Raw genomic sequence first — 26310 nt, forward strand, 5'->3', positions numbered from 1 at the left:
ATTCCCTGGGCACCTTTCCCATTGCCAGACTTTTATTGAAAAGGTCAAAGGAGCTGTCAGTTCTTTAGCACATTCTCTCAAAACTCGTGGTGAAATACCATCCAGTCCCACAGCTTTACTGACATCCAGAGTATTTAGTATTTGGAACACACCCTCCTCTTGCACCTCTAAACCTCGAACCTGCCCTATCCCTCTAGTATTAAAACCTACTTCTCCAGGATGAAATAATCCAATAAAGTGCTCATTGAACAACTCCACTGTGGTCTCTGCATCAGTCACTCTATTCCCATTTTTATCCAACAGTGTCATTCTTCCACAATAATTTCTCCTCCTGCTGGCCACATAGCTAAAAAATTCCCTAGGATTTTCTTTGGATCTTTGAGCCAATCTCTTTTCGTGTTCCAGTTTTGCTTTCCTTACCATACTAGTCACTCTCCTGGCCCGACTCTTATATTCTTCATGCATCTGCTCTCCACCTATCTCCTTATATGTTTTCCATAACCTCTTTCTGACATACAGTTCCTGTTTGATATTGTTTGTCATCCACTTTACCCCAATTTGCGTCCTCTTCTTCCCTTGTGGAATACAGCTTACTATAGCTGCTAACAAATATTCCTTTAAATTTCTCAAGCACTAATGATATCTTGCCCCTCCAATTCCTCTCTCCATGGACCTGCCCCAAGTTGATATCTAAGACTATATATTCCCTTCTCTTTGATACTCCTGCATGTATATGCATCTTCCAAGTCAAAACCACATGGTCATTCTCTCCCCAACTGGGGGGAAGAAATGCCATCTCAGTTATAATCAGCTCTTCTGATGTTATGATCAAATCCAAAACTCTTGAACCTCATGTTCCTTCTATTACATACTGCCTAAGACATTTGTCCCTCAGGAATTCTAGAAATTTCATTCCCTTATTACTACATGCATTTTACTCTTCCCAATTTATACTGCCATAGTTCAAATCTCCCATAGTAATCATTCTTCCTGCACTTGCCAAGCTCAACTGCCTAAACATCTGCTCCTCGCCCTCTGTGCTTCTTGGCTTGTAGCAACATCTTCTCAGACACATCTGAGGTTTGATTATTTAGCTTTTTTTTTTTTAAGGGGAATGTTGATTTTTTTCCCCCTCTTCCCCTACTTGTACTACCAATCCATCCACAGTTAATTTACATCTGGTTTTCCATGAAAAGATTTTTTTTTCTTGAAAAATGTTTAATTTTGGATATACTTGATTTCCTGTTTTTTTTTTTAAGTAATCTCACATATAAGCCAGGTGGGATAACTTCACTTTTAATCAAACAACAGATAAATAAGTCTGCTTTGTGAAACTGAGGTTTCAGTGGTAAAAATGGATTACCTCAGTTATATGCTAGTGATTTTAAAAAGTGACTCATGAGCCAATTAACCATAGTTAGTTCTCAAAGTCCTCATTGTAGAAATAAGCCATTTGGTTATCTCTGAAATTACACACACACATACACAAAAAAATTTCATGTCAGCAATGTGGATATGTCATCATTTTAATTTTGAGATGATATCTACAAAATCGTTTATACACTAATATATCAAAAATGCTGAAACATACTGTTGGAATTTGTAGTTTAAAGTATAATAAATTTAGTTTAATCCTTTATCCAAGTGTGAGCAAACAAAGTTTGCGCCTGAAAGTATCTTCAGGACTGGGTTAAGGTGGTACAACACCAGGACAACTCGTTGCAAAGGTGGAGCAAGCTACCAACACTCCTATCTCAGTATCTCCTATAATGCAAAACACATCTCCTTGCGGATATGTCTAATGTTATGCATTAAGGGAAGGGCCACTACCCAGACTAGTTTTGACCTTTATTCTGATCTGAGAATTCCACGAGTTGACACATCTGCAGTCATAAAAAAACTCGCATCACTGACTGTCCTAGCCAGTAAGCAGCAAACTTGAAAGTTCTCAAGATTATGGTTAGCTTCATTTAATGATATTTTCTCCCCTGTTTGCAGAAAATCCATTGTGAGAAATTTAAAAAGTATTGTAATGATGCACATATGAAAAACAAATGCAAAATAATGATTATTTTAGAAAATATAGTTTCTTTTGCATTTCCTTATTATTTATTTAATTAGATTTTATTTATTGAAAGTTTTTTCACTTGGTCATACTATAAATTAAAGATGCCAAGAAATTATATTCTTGGTTTAATATCCTTCATTCAAGTGTAAGCAAACAAAGTTAGCATGTGAAATAACTTTGCAACTGGGCTACGTGTATATAGAAGCTAATGACTTCACATCACTTGCCTTAGTATCCCATAATGCAAAGCACATATCCTTATGGACATGTATAATGCTATGCATTATGGGAAGGGTCACTACCCTGGTCGGTGGAGTCCAAGGACTCATTGCAGGAGGGCACGCCTCTACTTCACTAAATACATCTCACCCTCTCCACTACTACTTAATTCTCTTACTATGACATTACCACCGTCACTGTTTCTCAACCTTTCAACGTCTCAAATATTTTAATGCCCCACCTCAATGTCCCAAAGATTTTGATGCCCCCCCAGCATAATAGTCAGCCAAATTCTTAAAAAGTATAATATAAATATGTACATGTATATTTTCTAATTGCCCCCCCCCCCCTGTGGGGCGTATGCCTCACGTTGAGAAACACTGACTACTATCTACTGCCTATCATCACCAACAACAGTATTTTTTGTCTGGAAATTGTGTGTATTCTGAAGGCTGATTTCTCTGTACATGGGATGAAAAACTAGAGTTCTGGGAGAAAAAATCATTTTTACCTCTGTATGAGATCAGCTAACTCACCTTCAATTAAAAAAACTCATAAGGATTCTCCTCATCATGATGAGAATCGAACTCAGGTCTTTTCCAATTGAAGGGTGCAATGTTCCATTGTTCTTCCAATTGTGCTACAGAGGCATCTATCAGGATTATCTTTACTCTTCCAGAGATATTTTAATCGGTTTTGATGTAGTTTCATTCTTCATAAACATCCTGTTGGCCAATACAGTAGAATTAGTATGCAATGATTTTCCTCCTGATATTGTAAAATTATTTGAATTTATCATAAATTCAGGCTACTTTGTCAAAACAAACTGTACATGCAGGCAGAGGGAACTGCAGTGGGGGGGGGGGTCGTCTCCTGTTTCCCCTGCTATAGCAAATTATTTTATGGAACATTTTAAACAACATATTCTGAACGTTTTTTTTTCTCTTAAGCCATCTGTTTGTTACAGATATGTTAATGTTTTTGAAGTATGGAACTCTTCCTTGTCTGAACTTCATTAATTTCTTGTTAAATTAATTCAGTAAACCCAAGAATTAAATTTGCACTTAAAGTAGATGATAACAATTCTCCCTCCTTTCTGGCTGTTCTTACTTTGCAGCAACCTAATGGCAGTCCACATATTTCAGTATACAGGAAACCAACTCATACCTGTAAATAAAAAAAAAATCCTGCTTCACATCATTGCCTATATCAAAAATATGTGATTAAAACTTTAGTTCACTGCACACATAAGCTATGTTTCTACTGATTCTCTTTTAACTAATGAACTGTGATTTATCAGAACTACTTTCATCTGTAATGGTTATATTACGAAAATAATTGATAAAATAATGAATAATTATAGCTTTCATCATAATCCTCTTCAAGAAGAAGTTTCTAGAATTTCCATTCCATATGTTAAACTGTGAGGGAAAAAACTGCAAGACTTATTTACCAGGTTGACCTACAAGTTTCTTTCCATCCAGTTCATAAGCTAAATTCTTTCTAAGCTTCTCTGAAAAACAATATCCTCCTCTCTCTTATCCTGGAGTTCAGAGTATCCCTTGTTCACAGCCAGACACACCTTATCCACTAGGCATAGAATTCATTGGAACAAAACTAAAGCCCTATACAAAAATTTGTTTATTTATTATTTGAATTGTTTTCACAACCGATTCAGTGCGTATTCTGCAATAACAAGTATATTTTTATCCTTTGAAGATGCTTGTTTTGGAAGTCAGTGAAATATTAGCAACTTAATATTTGTTCTTTTAGTGTTCATACTGTGAATAATAACCAACACCTATGCCTTTCAACATATCTGAAGATTCACTTTTGTAAAGTGCTTAAGCATGTGAGGCACCTGTTTGTGGTGAATGGGACCTCCCAGTTATGGTGCTGGCACTTTTCTTGCTTATTCTTTTTCTATGCTTTACTTCCCATATTATTCATCCTACTTTTCTTTAGTCCTTATTACTGTCCTATTTTCCAGACCACCTTCATTGGGATCCAATACCTCACTGCTGTGATTGCTGTTGGGGGGGTGTGGTAGTTGCCTGTGGACATCTGAAAGGGGTAGTCTTTGTAGTCTATCACTACTTTGACCTCTGCTTCAGCAAGATAGGTGAACCCGGATGGATCAACCAGCTAGTAGGCTTGCCTACAAAAGTTAATAATGCTGCAGTAAGCCTTCTATCTAACCCATGGTCTAGGAATAGGATTCAAGGCTTGCTGTGGTAGCATCCAGAGTAGTCCTGACATATCATTTGCCCATATTCCACTCGACAGTGCAGTCATTGCTTGCTGAAGAGTGGCTGTTACTATGTGGTTCCATGGTGGGTGGGAAGCTCTGGCACAGAACCAACTTCCTTCTAAGAAAGAATTTTTCATTGCCTTGTTTATCAGGGAACTCTCAACAAGCCGCAACCATATTCAGAAACCATTTGGAAAAAAAAAAAAAAAAAAATCAGAAGCAACCACAAAATACCACTTTTCTTACATTCGATTTGAGAAAACATTACATTTCTTCAGGAGTGGCATTTTTCCAAGGTTGGAATGATTGGAAGGATCTTCAAAATCAGTGAAAAAACTCCATTCAGATGATATTCATATTGAAACAGCAACAATGACACAAACAGAAAAATTACTTCATACAATATTCTTCAGCGGACTAACAATTATGATTATCTCCCACAAAACTGAAAACTCTTCTAGAAACATTATCAGAACAAAAACTTTTCAGTGTTCTCAATGAGATAAACTCTGAACTGAAGGAAGTTTTATGTGACATTTGAGATAATATTAATAGAAGATTCCAAAAAAGGGATCATAGAACTATGTGTCTTGAAACTGAAGGAGTTGAGACTAAGTATTTGGTAAATAAAAGAAGATATTGCTATTGACATTTCAATTGAATTTTTATTGAATAGCTTAAGGAAATTGCAACGTTATACGTTGTAATTTCCTTAAGCTATTTAGTAAAAAATGCATAACCAACATCTAAACCTTTCCACGAGAGTTCCAATTGAATGTTCGAGGAAATGCTGAATGGAAGGTTTCATCTTCTTTCTTAAGGACACCAGATTATTATGTGAAAAGCAATTAGTGAAATTTGAAAATGTAGTCACCTAACATGAAGAGCTCAACTTAGATATGTTGTTTATGAAGTATTAGAAGAAACTTTTTTCTGTTACCAAAATTAATAAATTTCGCATCAAATAGAACTGCAAGAGGTAAGAATATTTATATTTCAGTGAGACAGGAGGAATAATATATTATGTTACATAAGGGAGATAAAAAAAGATTTCCATGGAAAAGAAGGAAATGTTTATATTTTTGGAAAGGGCCTAACAAATAAACTGACTCTTAACATTTTTCAAGGTGTTCAGTCTGGTAGATGTGATTTAGTATACGTCAAACCATCCAATAATAGAATGAGTCAGAGAATGAATGATTTTAATATTTTGGATAAGAAAATCTCTAAGCCTTGGATCCAGTTATTTTTGTAGTTATGTAATTTTATTTAAAGTGTATGTATTGTTTTAATTTCATTAAATGTATATATTTTTTATTTGGTCATGAGTCAATAATTTTCCGGATTCTAAAAGAAATAGTTAAATCATTGCATCAATCAGTATTGAACCCTTGTGTGATTAATAAACACTGAGTAAAAAAATCTATTTATAGAGATGAAATAAAATAAACAATACCATCAAAAAGAAATAATGAAAACATTTCTACAGTGGAATTGTTGTAGATTCCATAAAACCATTGATGACATCCAGGCTCTCTTGCAGATATACTTCTGCAGGAAACATACCTGGAGTCCAGTAATAATCTGACATTAAAAAGCAATACAAAACACACGCCATATGCAGCCTAATCAAGGCCTTAAACAAGGAACCAGAATTTCTTTGCTTTTTCTTGTCAGTTACCTCTGCATCATTGCCAGAATTCTCACAATTTTGGCATTGTGTCCTCTAAATTTTAGATCCTCATCTAATATCATCCCAAGATCTCTTATTTCCTTCACCTCCAACAATATATCCCCACCAAGAGTTAATTCTACATCCCATCTTTGTTTTTCAAATTTTAAACGTAACATTTTGCAATGTCAACGTTTAACTTTTATCCTTACTCCTATGCCCATTCACTCAGTCTGTTCAAGTCTTCTTGTAAAGCCACAGCATTTGCTCTACTCCTCATAGTTCTTCCCAATTTTGCATCATGCAGAAAACTGAATATCCTCATTCAGATCTTCACCAATATCAGTAACATACAAGCTAAACAGCAATGACCCTAAAGCAGACCCCTGAGGCACACTACTAGTGACTTTCCTCTTCCAAGATATTGCTCCCTCACAAGCAACTTGCTGATACCTATCAGATAGCCAATGTCCAATCTAATGCACTAGGCTAATATCTAACTCCATCTGCTCTAGTTTGACAATCAGCTTATGTGGTAATCTGTCCAAAACTTTTGCAAAATCATCCAAGTATGCCGCTGTGCATCCATCTTCCTTGTCCAATACAGCTTTCACCTTATTGTAATAAGTAAGACAAGCATGCCAAGGCAGATGTCAACTCCTTGGCCCATTTTCCCAAAACATATGATGATATATTAAATCCCACAGCCTTATTAACATAGTTTGCCCAATTTCCCATATACCTCTTGCTCACTCACAGTCTATCCCTTCCTCATCACTGTATCCTCTGCAGCAGTTGTCCTTATACCATTTTTTCCAATCATTGTCATCCTACCATATCAAAAGAACTTCTTAGGATGTTTTATTTATTTTTTTGATTCATTAACTAACTGCTGATCACACTGCACTTTTGCTACCATTACCGAGTCACCTCTTGCCTATTCTTTGTATTCATGAAATTCAAAGTCATGCATATTCATGAAATTGATTATTGTTGAGAAAAATGAAACGATCTAATTTATAGAGCCTAGTGGACAGGAGGAGGTGTGGTGATATAATAGAGACAAGTATATAAGGGGTTGGTTATAAGATTAATAGTGAAGTTTCTTTTTTCATAGAATGCTGGGAGAACAAGAAGTGGTGGGAGACCATCTTTTATCATTTATGTAACGTGAAGGTCATAGAAAGACAGCTGCAGCAAGCCATTGACTATCTTTCAAAATGAGCACTTGCAAATGGATTCTAGACTATCCCAGCAGAAAACACTTTGTATATTTTTGCTGCAGATGTAGTCTTCATCCTGACCCAGAACACTTAGACTAGGACAAACTTTAATTCCAGTTGTACTAGAAATAAAGTTCTTATGGCTTATATTTGACAAAAAAAAAAAAAAAACTTGGTTTTCTCCCTCATATACACACCAGTTGCATGTGTGTCTCTCAAACCCCTTGTACTTTCCATCACGTTATGCCAGATAATTATCCCCTCGGTAACTGCATCAATTCCATTATTTTTGTCATTTGCTTTTTTCTCCTTCCACTCTCTATCCTCAAAGTTGTGGCTCAGAGCATTTATCAGCTCGATGAGGCCAAAAATTATCAGAATCAGTGACTTTGATTTGAGGCTGTTTGATGTAAGAGAGGCCAACAGGACAAAATATGTTGGTGGGTGCTACTATAAACCCAGAGGTCCACAGGCGCAACCACCAACATATTTTGTCGTGTTGGCCTCTCTTACACCAGACAGTCTCAATTTTCTGTACATGCATTTCAATATCCCCCTTGAACCCCAAATATTAGTAAGTTCAGTAAATTATATATATTGTTTCTCTTGGTGGTGTTTATACAATGAAGTGCAATTATGAATAGATATGTTGATTGAAGAACAGAGGCATTATCTGGTCACCCAGGCCATCAGATGAAGTAGTTTAAATAAATCATTATGAAAAGAGAGGTGAATGTAAATCTATTTCCATATTTAAATTTCCTTAGCTGTTATGATATATTCAAGAGGTCCTGGAACATTTTGCCACACCCCCATCCTTCCATCAGTAATAACCACAGATCACTTCACCATTGTTTTCCTGCACGCGACTGTCCTTGTTCTCAAGGTCATTTCATTTGCAGTCTTCGTTGAGTGTGTATGTGTCTTGGATAATGCTAGAGCATGAGCTTGCAAAATGTTAGCATGTAAATAATTAATTTAATTAGTAAATTATTTTCATTCTGGGAACCTTCAACATGAATCAGGAATGTAAAAAAAAAACAGTATGCAGAAATTTGCTAGCTGAAAAGCACTGTTGGAGGGGGGAAACTATTTCATAATCTGTTTAATTAGTAATCCTTGCTTCTATTAATAAAGTAATTAATATCAATGCAGTTTGCAGGTAACCTCTGATTTTATGTATGCTTGCTTTGGGCACTGTAGAAAAGTATACTAACATTTCATTTATTTATATTATTTCAGAAGACATTAAGATGGATTCCATATTTTTGGTATCTGGGGTTGTGGTTTGGAAATAGAGCACTTGAAGGTAGGTTTCAATTGATGTTATAATTTCTTTTGAATGACTTAATGAGTTAGAGGAATTTTCAATAAATAAAAGCATAGTTAACAGAGTAATATCAAGTTAATTTCAGTTTAGAACATTTTCTTTTAACCAAGGTTGTAACTCTTCTACTTAGTTTAAATTTAAGCATACACAAAGAAATTTTAAGATTATTATTAGCTTTGCTGTTTTCTCAAAACATTTCTATTTGTTTTGTTTTCATTTCTTACCTTACTGTTAAATCACCAACAAGAACCATCTTTTACATTATATTAGCTTGCCTTTTCCAGTGACTTGCATCTTCCTTCATAGAGCCTTCTGTGCAACCATAGATGCAATTAAGTCTTATCCATTTCTTCATTTTGATGTTTGCACATATCACTACTCGACATCACCTGCCATTCAAGATTATTTTCATGTTTAGTGTTGAATACTGTAGCTACCACTTCCCTGATCATTATTGCTTGAATATAACATCTTGTAGTAATTATTTAGAACACAGGTTCTTAAACTTTTTCTATTTCTGATTCCTTTTCATAAGAGAAAATTATTAACAACTCCTACCAGTATTGGTAGGGATTGTTAATAATTTGTTGTCAGTTTTTGAGCAATTTTAAATAAAATAAGAAATAAAAATAATGAACATATTTATTGCAAAATATGCATACATATAGTTGTATTTAATATTATATAATTACATTTTTATAGTTCACAAACTTTACATATGTAGATGAATTTGGTGGCTAGATCCTAAATTGCCAACCTATCCTCATTTGTTAAATGTCCTGGTAGGCATGGGATGTGCTATGAGAAGGCAAAGACTGGACATGGCAAACCCTAGTCATTTCTCCAAACACCTTAAAAGGGCTATGTGATGATTCCTCCAAGTTATTTAGCTTTGACTTTTAAGTGATCCCAAGGAAAATAAGAGAGAGATGGAAGAGTTAGTCCTTAAAGGAGAGGTAAGGACAGATAGTTTATAGTGATTTGAGTCACTGTACTGTTTTCAAATTCTGCTGAAAACTAAATGCTATATTCTTCTTCCAAAGCAATTTAAAGAGTTCTGAAGATGTAGTGGATTTATTAAAAATGTAATGCCATATGCATAAAGAAAAGAACTATGTTTAATTCTCTAATCTTGATATCACTTTAATTCTACTTACATTCCTAATGTGATTCATGCAGATAAGTAATAACAGTGAGATGGTATTCAACCTCATCTTACATCTTATCATCTTTCTGTACTTCAATTCTAAGTGCAAACTTGGTTTGGCTAACTTAAGGATCAGCTGCATAACTGGAAGGAAACTTCCACATAAGATGTCAGTAATGCAAAGAGCTGACCATAATTTCTGGTAAATTTTCAATCTTTCTCATAATGTGCATTTTTATTAGCAATGTACCTGGATACTGAACAAACAAGGATGGACTGAGAATTTAGGATGTAGCTAACCATATCGTATTCTATATTAACTTAAGCCACAAACAAATGATGGTACAGCATAATAATAACTTCATTATGATAATGATAATAAGTGTGGACTATGTTACTCGTTATAATGTATCTTTTACTGCTTTCTATTGTCATCTTATATGCCTTTTTCAAAAGCTTCAAAATTTAAATACAGATTGTTGTTATATTCTCGTAATTTCTTGACTACGTGTCTTAAAGTAAATGATCTTGGCAACCCTCTTTGACCTAAACCAAGCTTGTTTTTTTCCCTAGTTTCTATTCTGCAAATCGTTTTTTGGCCTCTTCTCAAGTAAACTTATATAAAGCTTGCCTAGTATACTCAGATGAAAATTCTTATGTAATTCTAATGTTTTTCACTTTTAATTTCCTTCCCATTATTAGGAACTCAGATTAGATCCTTCTGATTAGTTCTTCTGAATTATGCAGTACACCACTGATACTTTTATGCTCCATATTTGAGCATTTTTGGTCTAACATCACCTGTATGAGGTGCTTTTCTGCATTTCAGGTTGCTGATGTGCTTTTCTGTTTCATTTAATGATATATATACACCTAATTGCATTTCTCATTGTTCTTCCACTACCTTTTTTTATTTAATAATATGTCAACGTATTCCATATAAAAAATATTCTGGAATATTTTTAATTTTCATGTTATCTTAATCTTCTAATTTTTTTACAAGATTTCTAAGATTGTCTCCAGAATGTTTTCCCACTTTCCTGATATTTCTCCTCTATAACTTACTCTAACCATATTTTCTCATGACTTATTTTCTACTTTTGTGTAGTTGTCACATGTTGTAAGACAACATTATACATACACACAAGGAAATAAATTACTGAACTTTATTTGTCAGATATTTCAACCTGAAATTTATAGGTCATCATCGGTTGCAGAAAGGCTGGTGGTACAGGGCAGAACATCAACAATGGATTATTTAAAAATAGTATGAGTCCCATGATGGTATAAAATACAACAGTGATATTATTATTATATGGGCACTTCCATGGAGTCTGAAGACTCATCATGGGGAAACCCAATCTATCATATCTCTCCTTTAACCCATTAACAGACAAAGCACTCACACTGACTCTGGAAACCCATTCCATTCATTCATCATTCTCCAAGCAAAAAATCTAGTCCTCACACCCCTACTAACCATATGCAAGCTATAGTATTAAATATATGTTAAAAAAACTATTGATGTCTCCCAAAATTTTGATAAGGAGATGCAGTCTGATGAAGCCAGGCCTTCATCAGACTGCAGAGAGAGAGAGCAAGCAAAAGCATTTAATCAAGCACTCTCCTTAAGTAAACATTCAAACAACTTGAAGCAGCATTGATGGAGTGTGTCCTAGACCAGAAGATTTCCATGTTGTGCAAGACCATTCTCAGACTTTTTTTTATTAATGATGGAGGACTAGTGATTTTATAATCCGTTCTCCATAAAAGGCCCAGTATGCTCAAAACTAGGAAAGAAGGCAATCACAAGGAACTTACTAGATGCTGGGCAGGGAAAGAGGAGATCCTTTCTTTAGAAAAGGGAAGCCATGAGGAGAATTTGTTGAGCAGAATAAATGTTGGCACTGAGTGATATTTCTTGAAAACCTTGCTTGTGAAACAGCTGCTTCTCCTTATCAAAAATTTTGGAAAGCTTCATTTTACAGCTCACATATTATTCTGCTCTTTTATATCACCACACTTCTTGTATTATTTTTAATAATCTGTTGTTGATGTTCCACCTTGCAAGAAATAAAAGAAGCAGTCCTAAAAGAAATAATTGAAAGTTCTTAGCAAGTGGTGTGTGTGAGAGAGAGCAAGCAATTGCCCTCATTCAAAAAATAAAATAAAATAGAGAAACATTTGACAATCTTTCTTAAGAGAGATGGATAAATTAATAAACCTTATTTTCTAAATTTTCAACCTGAAATTTACATGACGTCATCTGTAATCTGGATAAATATCAATCACTCTGCTTGATATTTCTTGCTGTTCAAGAAATTCAGTTTCATGTTTTGTGTTGATTTTCAAGTAATGAAATTTACAAAGGTTTTCTGATCTAATTAGTACCAACCTGACTCTCGATTCTGTAAGCTAAACTTGTTGAAACCAATTTTACTTATGGATCTGAATGTTGCTGGAAATAAAGCACTTAATCCAAAACTGCAGACTGGAGATGTGAAAGTTATGATAAAAATTAGAAAAGTAAACAGACATTTGGCATCACTGGTAAAATCAAAAATGAAGATATTGAAAAAGAATCAGGTGTAATTAGTATTCAGGAATGTGGGGGTAGAACTCATCTATGATAGTAATGTCACTTAAACAGGATAGGAGAGGAAAGTAACAAAACTGGTGTTTAATGGCAAGAAAAGGAATAGAGACTATGATCGAGGTAGACCAGGGGCGAATGATTTAACTATATGTACATTTAATCATACAAATACAACTTTTATTTTACAAATGATATTCTATCTTTTTCAATTTAGCTACTTGAATACAAATTGTACCCTATGGTTCTTTATGAACTGGTCAATAACATCATCATAAAAAGTTGGTTGTAACTTAAATTTCCCAAGCAACACGCACACTTGTAAAGGCTGGCTGAAGCTCACTGCTAGAGCTATGTTGACTGCATATGGCCTGTGTTTAAGCAACAGAGTGAGACGACATGAAATGGCTATGCACTCGCATGAAATCACAGTGCTGCTGCGAGGACCTGGAAGCTCCTACAACTAAGCAAGCCAAGGTAGCTTTGACTAGACGAGCAAGCATCGGCCTTCGATACACAATGCAAAGCTCAATTATTGCCACGAAAGCTTAAGACGTCTTCTGTCTACAAAAATAAAAGCCTAAATGGAATGCTTATAAATACATGCATTTATTAACAAATAAATATTACTTCTTTCTCAATTAATGAGCTTGCGCAGCAAGCATGGAGAATTCGCCCCTTAGGTAGACTATTACAGATAATAGTGTTGTAGAAAAGAAATGTAAGATCCTCATATTATAGACTATCAAAGTGTATATTTGGAAGAAAACAGTTTGATAGAAAGCTAGTAATAATGTAAAGTTACTGATTTAGTACTATAACAATATTCAAGGACACATGAAATAATGATTGCTAAAAAAAAATTTTTTTCTTCCTTAGTCTGTGACTTTCTTGGTGGGTATCTAGCATATTACTTAGGAATTACAACACCAAAGTTTCACTACGAAATAGAAGAATACAAACGATTATTACAAATGGTAAGAATCAACTTTACTTTAAATCATTAAAAGGATATTTTTATTTAAATAATTTGGCAATCAAAGTATTTTTATTATTTATGTGTATATTAATATAATTTACTTTCAATTTATGAAAACCTGAAATGGGCAGGAAACCTGGAAAACATCGCTTGCATTCTCAATGGAAATCTTATAGAACAATCTTATAAAATCTTATAAAATACCGCAGCTATTTTAGTTCAGTTCTTAGTGAAGATGGGAAATTAAATTTGAAAATGGATATTAAAATAAGCAAAGCTAGTGTGATAGGGAGCCAGTTGAATAATGTTAATTCCTTTCTGGAAGATTTTAATAGACTTTTAACTTGGATAATGGAGTGGGGTTGTAGTTTTAATATTAATAAGTGCAAGGTGTTGCATTTTGGAATGCAGAAATATAAGGCTGTGAATTATATTGACGGTGCCATACTGCAGGAAGTGGATGAGATTCAAGATTTGGGAGTGATGGTTGACGGTAGACTGAAGTTTAGAGGCATATTGCTAGTGTGTGTTGCAAAAGCTATACATCATGTGCTAATATGATAAGTATTCTAACATGTAGGGATAAGGAAGTGGTTATATCATTAATCAGACCACACTTTGGACTATTGTGGTTAAATCTGGTTACCTGGTTTAAAGTGTGATGTGGAAACATTGGAGAAGATCCAGAGACAAGTGACTAAGACAATATCAGGACTTTGGAATGCTGGCTATGGAGAGGGGGGGGGGTTGAAGAAATGTGGATTGCAGTGGATAGGAGGAATAGAGGTGATATGATAAAGACATTTAAGTTAATGAGAGGATTTTATCAAATTATTATTATTAAGAGAGACTTTCTTAATATTATTAATTTAACTTATTATTATTATTTGAGTTGTAAATAAGCAGTTAGAATTGAAGGAATTACAGGAAGATGGTTTAATGTTAAATCTGGTGTGAGACAAGGATGTCCATTATCCCCTCTGTTATTCATTATCTATATGGATCACATTATGAAGGAAATTGGTATTAAACCTGATATCAAAATTGGAGATGCTAATCTCAGCTCTTTGCTTTATGCAGATGATGTTATCATCTGCATAAAGCAAAGAGCTCTAAATAAATCTGCCACAAGTCTGCAAGATTCCCTGACTAAAGTGAATAACTGTTGTAATAGATATGGTATGAAGATCAGCATTAAAAAGACAAAGACAATGAAAATAGGCAGAAACATTGAAAATATCAACTGCATTGTGAATGGAGAACCTATAGAACAAATAAAACACTTCAGCTACTTAGGCACAATTTTTAGTGAAGATGGTAAATTAAATATGAAAATAGACAGCAGAATCAACAAAGCTGGTATGGTAGGAAGTCAACTGAATAAATTTATATAGAATAAGAGAGAAATTAGCCAAAACACTAAATTAGCTATATACAAGACAATATTCAAGCCAATTTTAACTTATGGATCTGAGAGCTGGGTCAGAAGTAAAACCTTGACCAAAGACTAGAGACCACAGATATGAGAGTCCTAAGAAAGATTAGGGGCATGAATAGATGCCATCAATGGCAATATCAATATTAAAAACTAGGATATTAGGAAAGAACTTGACATTGTCAGCATCCAGGAATGCGTTAGCAGAGCTAATCTCAGGTAGTATGGTCACTTAAACAGAATGGGAGAGGAAAGATTAACAAAACAAGTGTTCTCTGCCAGGTTGACAGGAAAAAGACCCAGAGGATGACCAAGATATAGGTGGATTGACAAGGTAAAAAGTGCCTTAGAAGATAGAAATATAAGATCTGTGTCTGTAGTGTTGAGTTCTCAAGGCCAGTTTGCCCTCTTTGTGGGATGAAAAACTCCAGGATAAACTGGGGGAAAAACCCTACTGTATACACCCAAGACTGGCTAGCTTGGCTGTGGCTGAGGAAGATCCTTCAGCTCCTCACAACACCAACAGGAATCGAACCTAGGACACTCCTTCCTCAGGCATATGGTTGCAAAGCACATAGCCACTAGGCTAACCACGCAGACACAATTGTCGTTAACATATTTGTATACTGGTAACTCTCGTTATATGTAATTTCATTATCTGTATTTTTGCATATACATGGTTTTATTTGGTTTAAAAAGGCCATTGCTGTCTTCTCTACAAGATTCAGAAGCTTCCAAAAATGCACCTTGTTTCCTATCCCCGTCCCCCCTGTGTTCAGTGGGTAAGTGTTCATTTTGTGTCCCTTCTTTCTTATTGGTCTATGCGATATCTGTCTTTATCTGTAAATAACTTCTATACCCTTTGAGGAAGATGGCAAGAGACAAACAAAGGGAAGAATGTGAATGAAGAACAAGTGAAGAAAGGCTTAGGAAATCGCATTCTTCAGAGGCAAAGTTGGAAGTTCTGAATTGTTTTGATAGAAGTGAACTGAGCATTGACATTCAAGCAGCCACAGGACTGAGTGATTCTACAGTGATACAATTCGTAAAGCGCTCTGTTATCCATAATTAGTAACGAAATCTTGATGTCATGCAGTCGAGAAAATGGGAAGAATACTGGCTATATGGATTGAGCATCAGAATTTACAGAACTTGTATTTGTATTTGAGAGAAGCGAAACATTTGTATGAAGATCTCACAAAAGATGAAAAGCAACCAACATCTTTGGCTGTAAGTTGTAGGTCGTTCGACCATTATAAGAATTGCTCTACTCACCACAATCTCTTCGTGACTGGCAATGCTGAGCTACAGATCATGTTGTCACTAAAGAATTTCATGAATTTCTTTTCAAAACAAAGATAGCAGAAGTTGAAAAACTGCAAATTAGGTTTCCATTAAAAGATTCTTGAAAAGGTAGCCTTCAGCCTCCTATGAGTTTTCAAGAATAAAGATGCAATTAAGATGTTGTTACGATGTATTAATCATGAAAATAAAGAACGACTTTAATAGTTATTTCTCTTATACATACTGAATATTTTTCATTTGCTACTCTTATGCCTTAATATGTATGAAAATAGATGCATGTTTGAGTAAATTAATCTTGAAAGATAGCAATCTCACTCACTTGTGAACACAACCTCTATTATCCCGAGTTATAAGCTTCCCATTTTATGCGTTTTCGAAATACATGCTGATTCTCAACAACACAACCCTAACGTATAACAAGAGTTACCTGTATTTGAATTTGTTAATAATTTGTATTTGTAGTTAAAAAGGCAGCAAATCATTGCAAAAACTTTCCTCAAGTGTAATTAAATATGCAATATGGCAGTATTACTTCAGTTTTCTGATATCACATTACATGCAAATAAACAGTCTGAAACTTCACAGAAAGGAGAAACTAATTTGTGATCTGATTAACTGTGCATGAGTTCATATGCAAATAATACTATGTATTACATACTCTCAGAATAATTCAGCATGCAATAGAGCGTAGGATTTGTATCATCAGCAAAATGGAACACGTTAGAAACATGGAACTAAGAAAGAGATCAGGCATAAAAGATGTAACTGCAGTATACGAAAGCAAGATGAAATGGGCAGATCACATAGCCAGACTCAGGGATAACAGATGGACATATAGAATGCTCAACTGGCAACCAAGAATAAAAAGAAAACCAGGAAGACCACCTACAAATTAGGAAGATCCATGAGTGAAATCTATGAGTATAACATGAGAGAGAGGCTCAAGATTGAGATTATTCGAGGCATCTTTGTGACTTACACTCATGGAGAAATCCTGAGTGAAACGCAGGTCCATCAAGGTAATCGAAGTAATTACATATGAAAGAAGCTTCATGCACTTTCTAAATTTGAAATAGCACACAGAAAGTCTAGATTTCAATCAACATCCTATATTTATTGTGGTTGGTTGTGGAATTTGCACAAAAAATTGTGGAGGATCTGCGATTGATTTTGAATGGTTCATCCCTACCTTTAAGTTTATGCAAAAATCTATTTCAATTTGATTTCAGTAGTTCTTGGAAATTTTCTTTTCTTTGAATAGACAGTTTTGGAACATGATTTTTTCTTTCAGATTCACATCATTTGTCTGATAAATGAATCTCATTTGATGATATTGACTAAACCTTCAAAAAGGAAATAAATTTAAGGTTTCTGACTTGGCTGTTGCAAACCTGTCAGTGTATGTTTGGAACAGATGGGGTCTGTGAATCCATTTTACTCAAAAAAAAAAAAAAAATCATTAAATTAAAGTAGAGAACAAATTAGGGATGAAAGTCTGAAAGCATTGTGATTTCACTGTTGAAGAAAAATACTGTAAAATGTTGCAGAAGTAATATTAAGATGCATATAAATTTCTTAAGTCTTATATAAAACATGACAAATACAAAATAACAAACTACGAGTTAGCATATTTTTTCATCAAATACTGCTCTTTGAAGATTGGGTGTTATTTGGTTAGCAAAATATCTTCAGTAGCAGTATACTGAATGTCAGTAGTTATCTATAAATCTATTAGTTATTTCCATTAAAATGAAGAAAATTGAACCCAGTTATTTCTTTTTCTGCATCTTCAGACAAGGAATGCAAATAAACAGTGGCTGTTTTTGTACTTTACAGTTGTTATTCAATTGGCTAGTGATCCCATAGGTATATAATGATTGAATATTTTGTAGAGTTTAATATTACTAATTTTCATTTCATAACAGTAGAAAGGAAAAGAATTATTTTGCTATGAAATTGAGTGGGGGAGGACAAAAAAGTTACTTAAGAGAGAGAGAGAGAAATTTAACTTACCTTGGTCAGAGATCTTAATTTGATTCTGTTAGAAGAAACAAGTCAGAGTAGTACAAGTAAAAAAAAAAAGTAGGTTATTCCAGTAAAATGAGTTGAACTCTTGATGAGAAGAGAAACCTTGAGTTTGAGAGAAACAGGAAAGGGGGGGGGGGAAGAGAGAGAGAGAGAGAGAGAGAAAGGGATTAGAAGGTGGACCAATTGTTATGAGGTCCTCATTGAAGCATGTGATATTTATTGTGTTAAGTTCTAGTTACATTGCAAAGCAGTGCTGGATTTACTTATTTCTAGCCTAGGACAACATAAGTATGAGGCTCTGTTTTTCAAATGAAAAGAATATGTAGTATTAACTCAGTGTGCATTGAAACAGTTCACAGTAGCATTATAAAACTTTATTGAATTAGAATAAATTATAACAAAAATTATCTATTAAAACATTTTTTTTAATACCACTACAAAAAAGGTTAGAATGTACAATGGATACGTGGTAATACGTAAGAATCACTGGGCATGCATAAATTGTCACTTATAAAACTACCAGTAAGTTGTGGCCTACTAAGTGGCCAGGAGGGGGGGGTAAGCTAGTTCTCGATACTAAGTGCTAATATCTACATCATGCACTGATTCCTGCCATGTGTTGTGCCTTTTGTCAACTGAAGATTTTACATTGATATGGCAGGGAAGAGAAAGAATGCAAATTTTAAAAAAAAATTAATAAATGAAAAACAAAAACACTCTAGAGAAACAATCATAACATAATATTGTGTGATATTATGTTTTAGACCTCCATATTTTACCTGTTGCTCAAAATTTATGAAATGTTAAAATTATGAAGAAAAATAATGAAACTAAAAAATTAAAAGATTTAGGTTATCAGACCCCTAAAATCCTGAGACCCTGGATTGCAGCCTAGTAACCCTACACATAAATCTCACACATTGCAAAGGGTTCCATGGAGACCTGATGTCCAGGCTCTATGTCTTAGACCAGCGCTTCCCAAACTGTGAGCCGTGGTCCCCTTGTGAACCGTAGGTTTTGTTGAGGGTGGCCGTGATATAATGAAAACAAATTTAAAATGTTTTAAGATTAAGTAGATTTTTTTGTTATTTTTGATATTTTAATGGGAAAATTCACACATTGGTGTTGGTTCACAAATTTTGCTTCCTGCGTATTTCGGCACTTAATGAATATTAGTAAATATTGCTTATTCATATGTTTCATTTCAAAGCAGTGGTTAATTGTATTTACTTCGAATGCTCTCCAGGGAAGCTCCAAATCTTCCTGTCCCTTTCATCACGCGGTCGTAATCAGGGACTGTTGATACTGACTTTATATACGTATCAAAACTCGTTTTATATTATCACTGTCATCCGAGCTAGTTTTCTTTTACCAATAAAAGTTTCGTATATACTTCACACATGAAAAAAAGCTTAAACAAGTTCATGTGGAGAGATAGTAACTCGCTGGCATTGGTAAACAACACCCCTCCCTAACAGCCACTATACTGAAGAGGCAATAAAAACAAGTACTTTTATTATGCCAGTGAATAAGGTATGAGCAGTCTGTGTAATATATTTCTCGTATGCTGTATAGACTGAAACAAAACCATATGTTGCATGGGCACACAGTATCTAACTAAAAACTATTGTTATTAATTAGATGTGTGCGAGTTCGATTTCCCAAGACAGCAATAAAATTCAACCGAACGTGTTAAAATTCATAAAAGTGTTAAAACTAAGTAATATATATATATAATGAATGTTATGGCAGTTTCACATATGGAATTCGGTTGAAGAGAGTTAGCATTTCAACTCAATTGTCAGCTATGCTTTTATCTTTCAGTTGCGTGATCATTTGTTAATACCGCACCAATCATATGCACGTTTTAATAACCTGGCTTTGCTGTCTGTTTCGCGTTAGGCTTAATTACCATAAAGGGAGAAAAGTCACAAAAGAGAATGTTCCTGGTCCGGGGATTCCCTTATTCAGGTAATATTCACTAATTTCATGTTATCAGTCTGTGGTGTGCCAGTATCGGTAAGTGGTGATATTATTTGATCTATTCTACGTTAAAAAATTTAACCCTGAGATGGATAAGTGGCTGATAAAAAATATTAAAAAAATCCCGCGAACAATCAGAAGATGCAGAAACAGACTCAAAAAAAATGACAGTATTTCATATTTTCCAGAACAGCCCGCATCGTCTTCAGAACCAAACGGTAAGAGGCAAAAAATGTAATATATGCATTTGTTATTTTGTAATATTTGTAATATTGTATTGAATATAAATACAATAAATATTATAATAATATATCTCTCTATTACGATTTTTTTTCGAGGGGGGGCCGTGAAATATTTTAATTTTTGCAAAGGGGACCCTGACATCCAGAAGTTTGGGAAGCACTGTCTTAGACAACAGAAATTATCCCCTATGCATGGAACAAGGACATTTCCTGAACACACCCAAATATTTTTGTTTTGTTTTGTTTTTAATAATCATATTTATCTTCTATTTTAATTTTAGAAACACTGCTAATTGCAGATTGAAATGAAAATAACAGAAAATAGTAACTAATCAACAAATATATAATGATGGCATCAGTGCTCTTTAGCAATAAAGATTAGTGAATTTGTAACAATTTTAATTGTTACAAATTCACTAATCTTTGTAATATGTTGATTTAAAAAGACCTTATAGGTTAGCATATATTAAATGCTTGCTGTGTAAATTGACTTCTATAATATTTGTAAGATTTTAATTTCTTATTTAATATTATTACAATTCGTTTTTAGGAAGAAGAAGAAAGAAAAAAGACTGCAGAAGAATATGTTGGCTGGTTTTCTTCAGATGCTTTGCATGATAATATTCAAAAAAACATAGTGCATCAAACAAGAATGAAAGCTAATCTGCAAACCAATCACCAGGATAGCAATATCGCAAGTGAAATTCACACTGAAAAGCTAAAGAAATCTTCACTAAAGTTTTTGTAAACATTTTTGTTTTATTTATTTTTTATTTTTTCAGAATACCTTAAAATCTGACTGTGTAAATTAATAAAACTTAACAATAAATAAACTAAATTATGGACAATTTAGTTGATTTATTATTTAGTGTTGTGCAACCAATATTTGCATTTTTTTAAGCATGTATAGGCTTAATGTAACTAAAGTTGAGAACTTAGTAAATTGATTATAATGAAAATATGCATTTTTTAATTTTCAAAAAAATATATAATAAAATAAAATAACAAGTGCCCACTAATTCAGTAAATTCCCTTTAATATCTACATGATGCACTGATTCCTACCATGTTTTGTACCTTTTGTCAACAGAAGACACTGCCTGAAATATCAGGGGATTGTAGGGGAATATTCAGTTGTTTTCAGATGATGCAAAGCTGGGAAGGGTTTTTATAGTGCAGATGTGGTAGCCCTGCAAGAGGATTTGAATAAGCTAGACAGATGGATGAATGGAGAATTGAGGTTTGGGACACGTCAATGGGATGCTACATACTCTATTGGAGGAGCTATACTGTAGGAAGTAGGGGATACGAGATCTGGGATTGATGATTGATAGAAACCGGAAATTTAGGAGACATATTGCAAAGGTGGTGAAGGTAACACAGAGGATTGCTGCAATAATGAGAAGGACACTGACCTGCAGAGATAAGAGTTATCATTCCATTGTATAAGACTGATCAGACCACACTTAGATTATTGTTTTCAGATTTGGTCCCCAGGATTTGAAGGGGATAAATTAACTGTGGAAAGGGTGCAGAGGGAGATAACAAAGATGGTATCAGGACTGTACAACATTAGTTATGAAGACAGGCTGAGGGAATGTGGACTATAGAATTAGGTGCATAAAAGAAGGCAAGGTGATATGATTCAGACTTTTCAACTGTTGAGAGGTGTAATAAATTTAGTTTAATCCTTTACCCAAGTGTGAGCAAACAAAGTTTGCGCCTGAAAGTATCTTCAGGACTGGGGTAAGGTGGAGCAAGATACTATCACTCCTATCTCAGTATCTCCCATAATGCAAACTACATCTCCTTGCGGATATGTCTAATGTTATGCATTAAGGGAAGAGCCACTACCCAGACTAGTTTCGACCTTTATTGAAGTCTCTTCAGTGGGAGCCAGGCCCAAGTGGAGATACCAGTCAGAAGCATTAGCAAGGTCATCTCTACCTATAGGAGTTGCAAAATGGTGTGCCACCTTTTTAATAAATTACTCTAGATTTAGAGAAAGATGTCGAAAGTTTATTTTTCACTTGGTTAGAATATAATAAATTTAGTTTAACCATTTATCCAAGTGTGAGCAAAGCAAACTTTGTTTGCTCACACTTGGATAAAGGATTAAACTAAATTTATTATATTCTAACCAAGTGAAAAATAAACTTTCGACATCTTTCTCTAAATGTTGAGAGGTGGTTACAGGGTTGACACTGGGGAGTTATTTCGCTTGGTTGAACAGCAGGATGGAGTGATGACAAGGGGCCATCCCTGGAAGTTATGAAAGAAAACGTGAGGAAGAGGGTGAGGGGTGGTTTCTTTGCATGGAGGGTGGTTGAATAATGGAATGCATTGCCTAATAGAGTGGTGAGAGCGAGAATGGTCAATGAGATAGACATTGTGTTTCCTGGGAGGGACCTCCCACAATGAGTCTTAATAGACTTTGTATTTCTTAGGAAGCACCTCCTGCGATGAATCTTTTGACTCCATGGAGGCCTGAATAATAATAATAAGTGTAGAATAACTTATTTTTTAGGTATGCATGATATGCTGAATTCTGTAAATTTTTGTATACACAGTACTCAAGTAAAAAAAAAAAAAATAAATAAAATAATTAATTTCATTTATAGTAACACTGAATGTTATAGATAGAAATCCTTGCTGAATTTCAATATAATATCAAAATTGGTTGTGTAAAATTGTATTTTTGAAGATGTTAAAAGAATAAGTTTTATTGCTATTATATTGCAGATAACAACTAACTGATCCATAGCATGCAAAAGTACAAATTTCAGTTAATCTTTTTATATATATTCTCATTTCACTAGTAAAGAATGTCGATTTGAACTGATATTCCTTTTTTGAAAGAAAAAAAAATCCTTTAAAGCCCAGCCAGTTAGCATCTCAGGAGTGGTTAAGAGAGAAATAATATCTGAAAATGATAACAAAATACAGGAATGGGTGAAATATGTAGAAAAACTTTACTGATAACAGACAGAACCCAGAAAATACTTATGAACAGATGGAAGGTCCATGCATTCTAAGATCAGAGGTAGAATGTGTGTGCTGAACGCAGCTTAAAATGGTAAAGCCTTAGCTCCTGATAGAATACTAGCAGAAATTTTAAAGTTATTAGAAGGTGACAACATTACTATATAGTAAAGCTATTTAATAAGATCTATGACACAGGCATAATTCCTGAAGACTGGTTACAGTCAACCTTCATCATACTACCTAAAAAAGAAAAGGCAACAATTTGTAATTATTATAGAATGATCAGCCTAATGAGTCATGCTCTCAAAATGTTTTCTGAAAATAATTCAAAAAATAATATATATAGAAAATGTGAAGACACCATCAGTGATACCCAATTCGGCTTTAGAAACGGTTTGGGAACGAAAGAGACTCTTTTCTGTTCTCAAATCTTATTCCAGAAATGTAGTGACCAAAACAAGAAAGCATTCAATTGCTTTATCGACTTCGGAAAAGCATTTGACAAAGTCCATTATACTAAAATTATTGCACTATTTAAAAGAATTGGTTTAGATAGGATCGTTGAAACCTTATATCGGAACCAAAAGGCATCTGTTCAAGTTGATGACATTATTACAGACTCCATTAGCATCAAACAAGAAGTAAGGCAAGAATGTGTGCTGTCGCCTCTTATTTTTAACATATACTCAAAAGCCATATTTCAAAAAATCTTAAAAGGAAGAGAGGAAGGGATTAATGTAAGAGGTGAAATCATCAGTAACATCTGATATGCTAATGACACAGTTCTCCTGGCTGACAATATTCAGGATCTTCAAAATCTTCTGGAACTAGTGAACGAAAAGAGTTAAAAAAAAATGGGATTAAAAATATCACCAAAACTAAATTCATGATCATAAGCAAGAAACCAATTCTTAATTCAGCACTTTCTTTAAATTTGTTTCTTAAATGAAACAAATAGAAAGAGTGACAAAGTTTAATTATCTTGGATGCTGGTTAAATGAAGAATGCAATCCAGAAATGGAAGTACAAGTTAGAATTGAAATGGCAAGAAAAAATTTTCTTCTGATGAAATCAACACTGTGTAGCTGAAATTTAAATTTAGATCTCAGAGTGCGCACATGCTGTACTTGAACCTTGAAGACAACATCAATAAAAAAAAAATTGAAGGCTTTGAGATGTAGTTATACAGACGAATCTTAAAAATCCCATGACAGCAAAAACATCCAGTCAGGAAGTGCTGAACAAATGGAGAAATCACGTGAACTTTTAAATACCATAAAAAGAAGAAAAACTGCATATCTTGGTCACCTACTTCATAATGAAAAATACGAGATACTTCAATTGATTATAAAAGGGAAGATAAATGGATGAAGACAAGGAAGACTTAGAAAATCTTGGCTGGCAGACATCAGACAGTGGATTGGCATGAGCCCTGAGGGACTGTTTAGAGTGGCTGAAGATTGCTCAAAGTTTTCCGAGGTGGTCACCAACCTCTGATAGGAATTAGCACTTGAAGAAGTTAAAGATGGAATTTAGGAATGGATGGACAGGAATATGATACTCTATTGTGGGCAGCATGGCTTTGTAAAAGGTGGATCCTTAATAATTTATTCACATTTTATAATAGTGACAGCAGAATTGGATAAAGGAAATGGTTACACCATGAGACTGCTGGACTTTGTTGAGGTATTTGACAAAATACCACAAAAAATTCTTTCATGAGTTGAAACAAATGGGAATGGATAGGAAGCCAGTGGCCTCAAGGCTCTGTACTAGGACAACTACTGTTTAATTTTTTTATATTAATGATGGAGGGAATGATTTAAGCAGAGATGTTCAGTTTTTTGTTGATAATGCGAAACTGTTAGAGCCCTAGTTGTATAAAGATAATAAAGGCATCATGAAGGATTTAAAATGACAGTGTTGCCAAAGAATAATGGTAATCAACTTAATATCATTAAATGTAAGGTATTTTGGGATGAAAAAGTACATACTATGTATTAAAATTATGTATTGGACTACAGGAAATTGATGAAGCTAAGGATTTGGAGGTGATGCTAGATAGAGTTGAAATTCGCAGGGCATATTAGAAAGTCAGTAAGATAGCAGTGATTACTCAGATTGATAAACACATCAACATGTAGAGAAAAGCAGATGTTATTGTTCCTCTTTAAGGCAATGCTATGACTGCATCTTGACTACTGTGCCCATATTTGTTCACCAGGGTTTCTTGGAGATGAGAAAGTAGTGGAAAAGATCCAGTGACAGGTAGAAAACAGAGGACATGATAAAAACTTATAAGTTACTAAAGAGTTCATTCTGCAAGAATGACACAAGAAATTTTGAACACATTACAAGTACAGTGAGAATTAACTATAAATTCAGATGTATGCCACAGTAATTAACTTTTTAATAATATGTACATATTTCATCTTAAGTATCATAAGACATCATCAGTGCAGTTATAAACAACAATAGGAATTACATTCAAAAAAGCGCATGCTTACATTGGAATCCCTCTATGTATACAGTAGTGTGTTTAAGGACTAAATGCTATTGGGCTGTAATTAAATTAAATTAAAACTGATAAATTTATTTTATACAGTTGAGGATACCAATTTCCTAAACTTTTGGGATAGTGAGATAGTCGTTATGGTTAAGATTGGGGTGCTGTAAGGCTTCAGCACTTTCTTTATACAAACTCTCATGTTTATATATGGATCGATGTAGTAGCTTGGTGTGTTGCAATTGGATCCTGTGGTTGGCATTTTCAACTCCATGTTGTGCAAGGACCAGATTTGTGAGGTTTGATGAGATGGATGTGGTCTTGATGTTCTGAGATGCATTTATT

General features: G+C 34.2%; 1 protein-coding gene across 1 annotated transcript in view; it reads left to right on the forward strand.

Annotated features, from left to right (window-relative positions):
• Positions 1–21323, forward strand: part of LOC150102705 (protein FAM177A-like) — a 35612-nt gene extending 14289 nt beyond the window's left edge. Inside the window, exons 3-5 of the mRNA XM_090399480.1 lie at positions 8676–8742; positions 13383–13480; positions 21026–21323. Coding sequence (XP_090255606.1) covers positions 8676–8742; positions 13383–13480; positions 21026–21223 — 363 coding nt within the window. The 3' untranslated portion in view covers positions 21224–21323. The remainder of the gene's footprint in view (positions 1–8675; positions 8743–13382; positions 13481–21025) is intronic.
• Positions 21324–26310: the final 4987 nt, after the last annotated feature.

The sequence above is a fragment of the Typopeltis vanoorti genome, chromosome 10 (genome assembly GCF_054136105.1).
Source record: "Typopeltis vanoorti isolate ZY-2024b chromosome 10, IOZ_Tvanoo_1.0, whole genome shotgun sequence".
In the NCBI taxonomy this organism is placed as follows: Eukaryota; Metazoa; Arthropoda; class Arachnida; order Uropygi; family Thelyphonidae; genus Typopeltis; species Typopeltis vanoorti.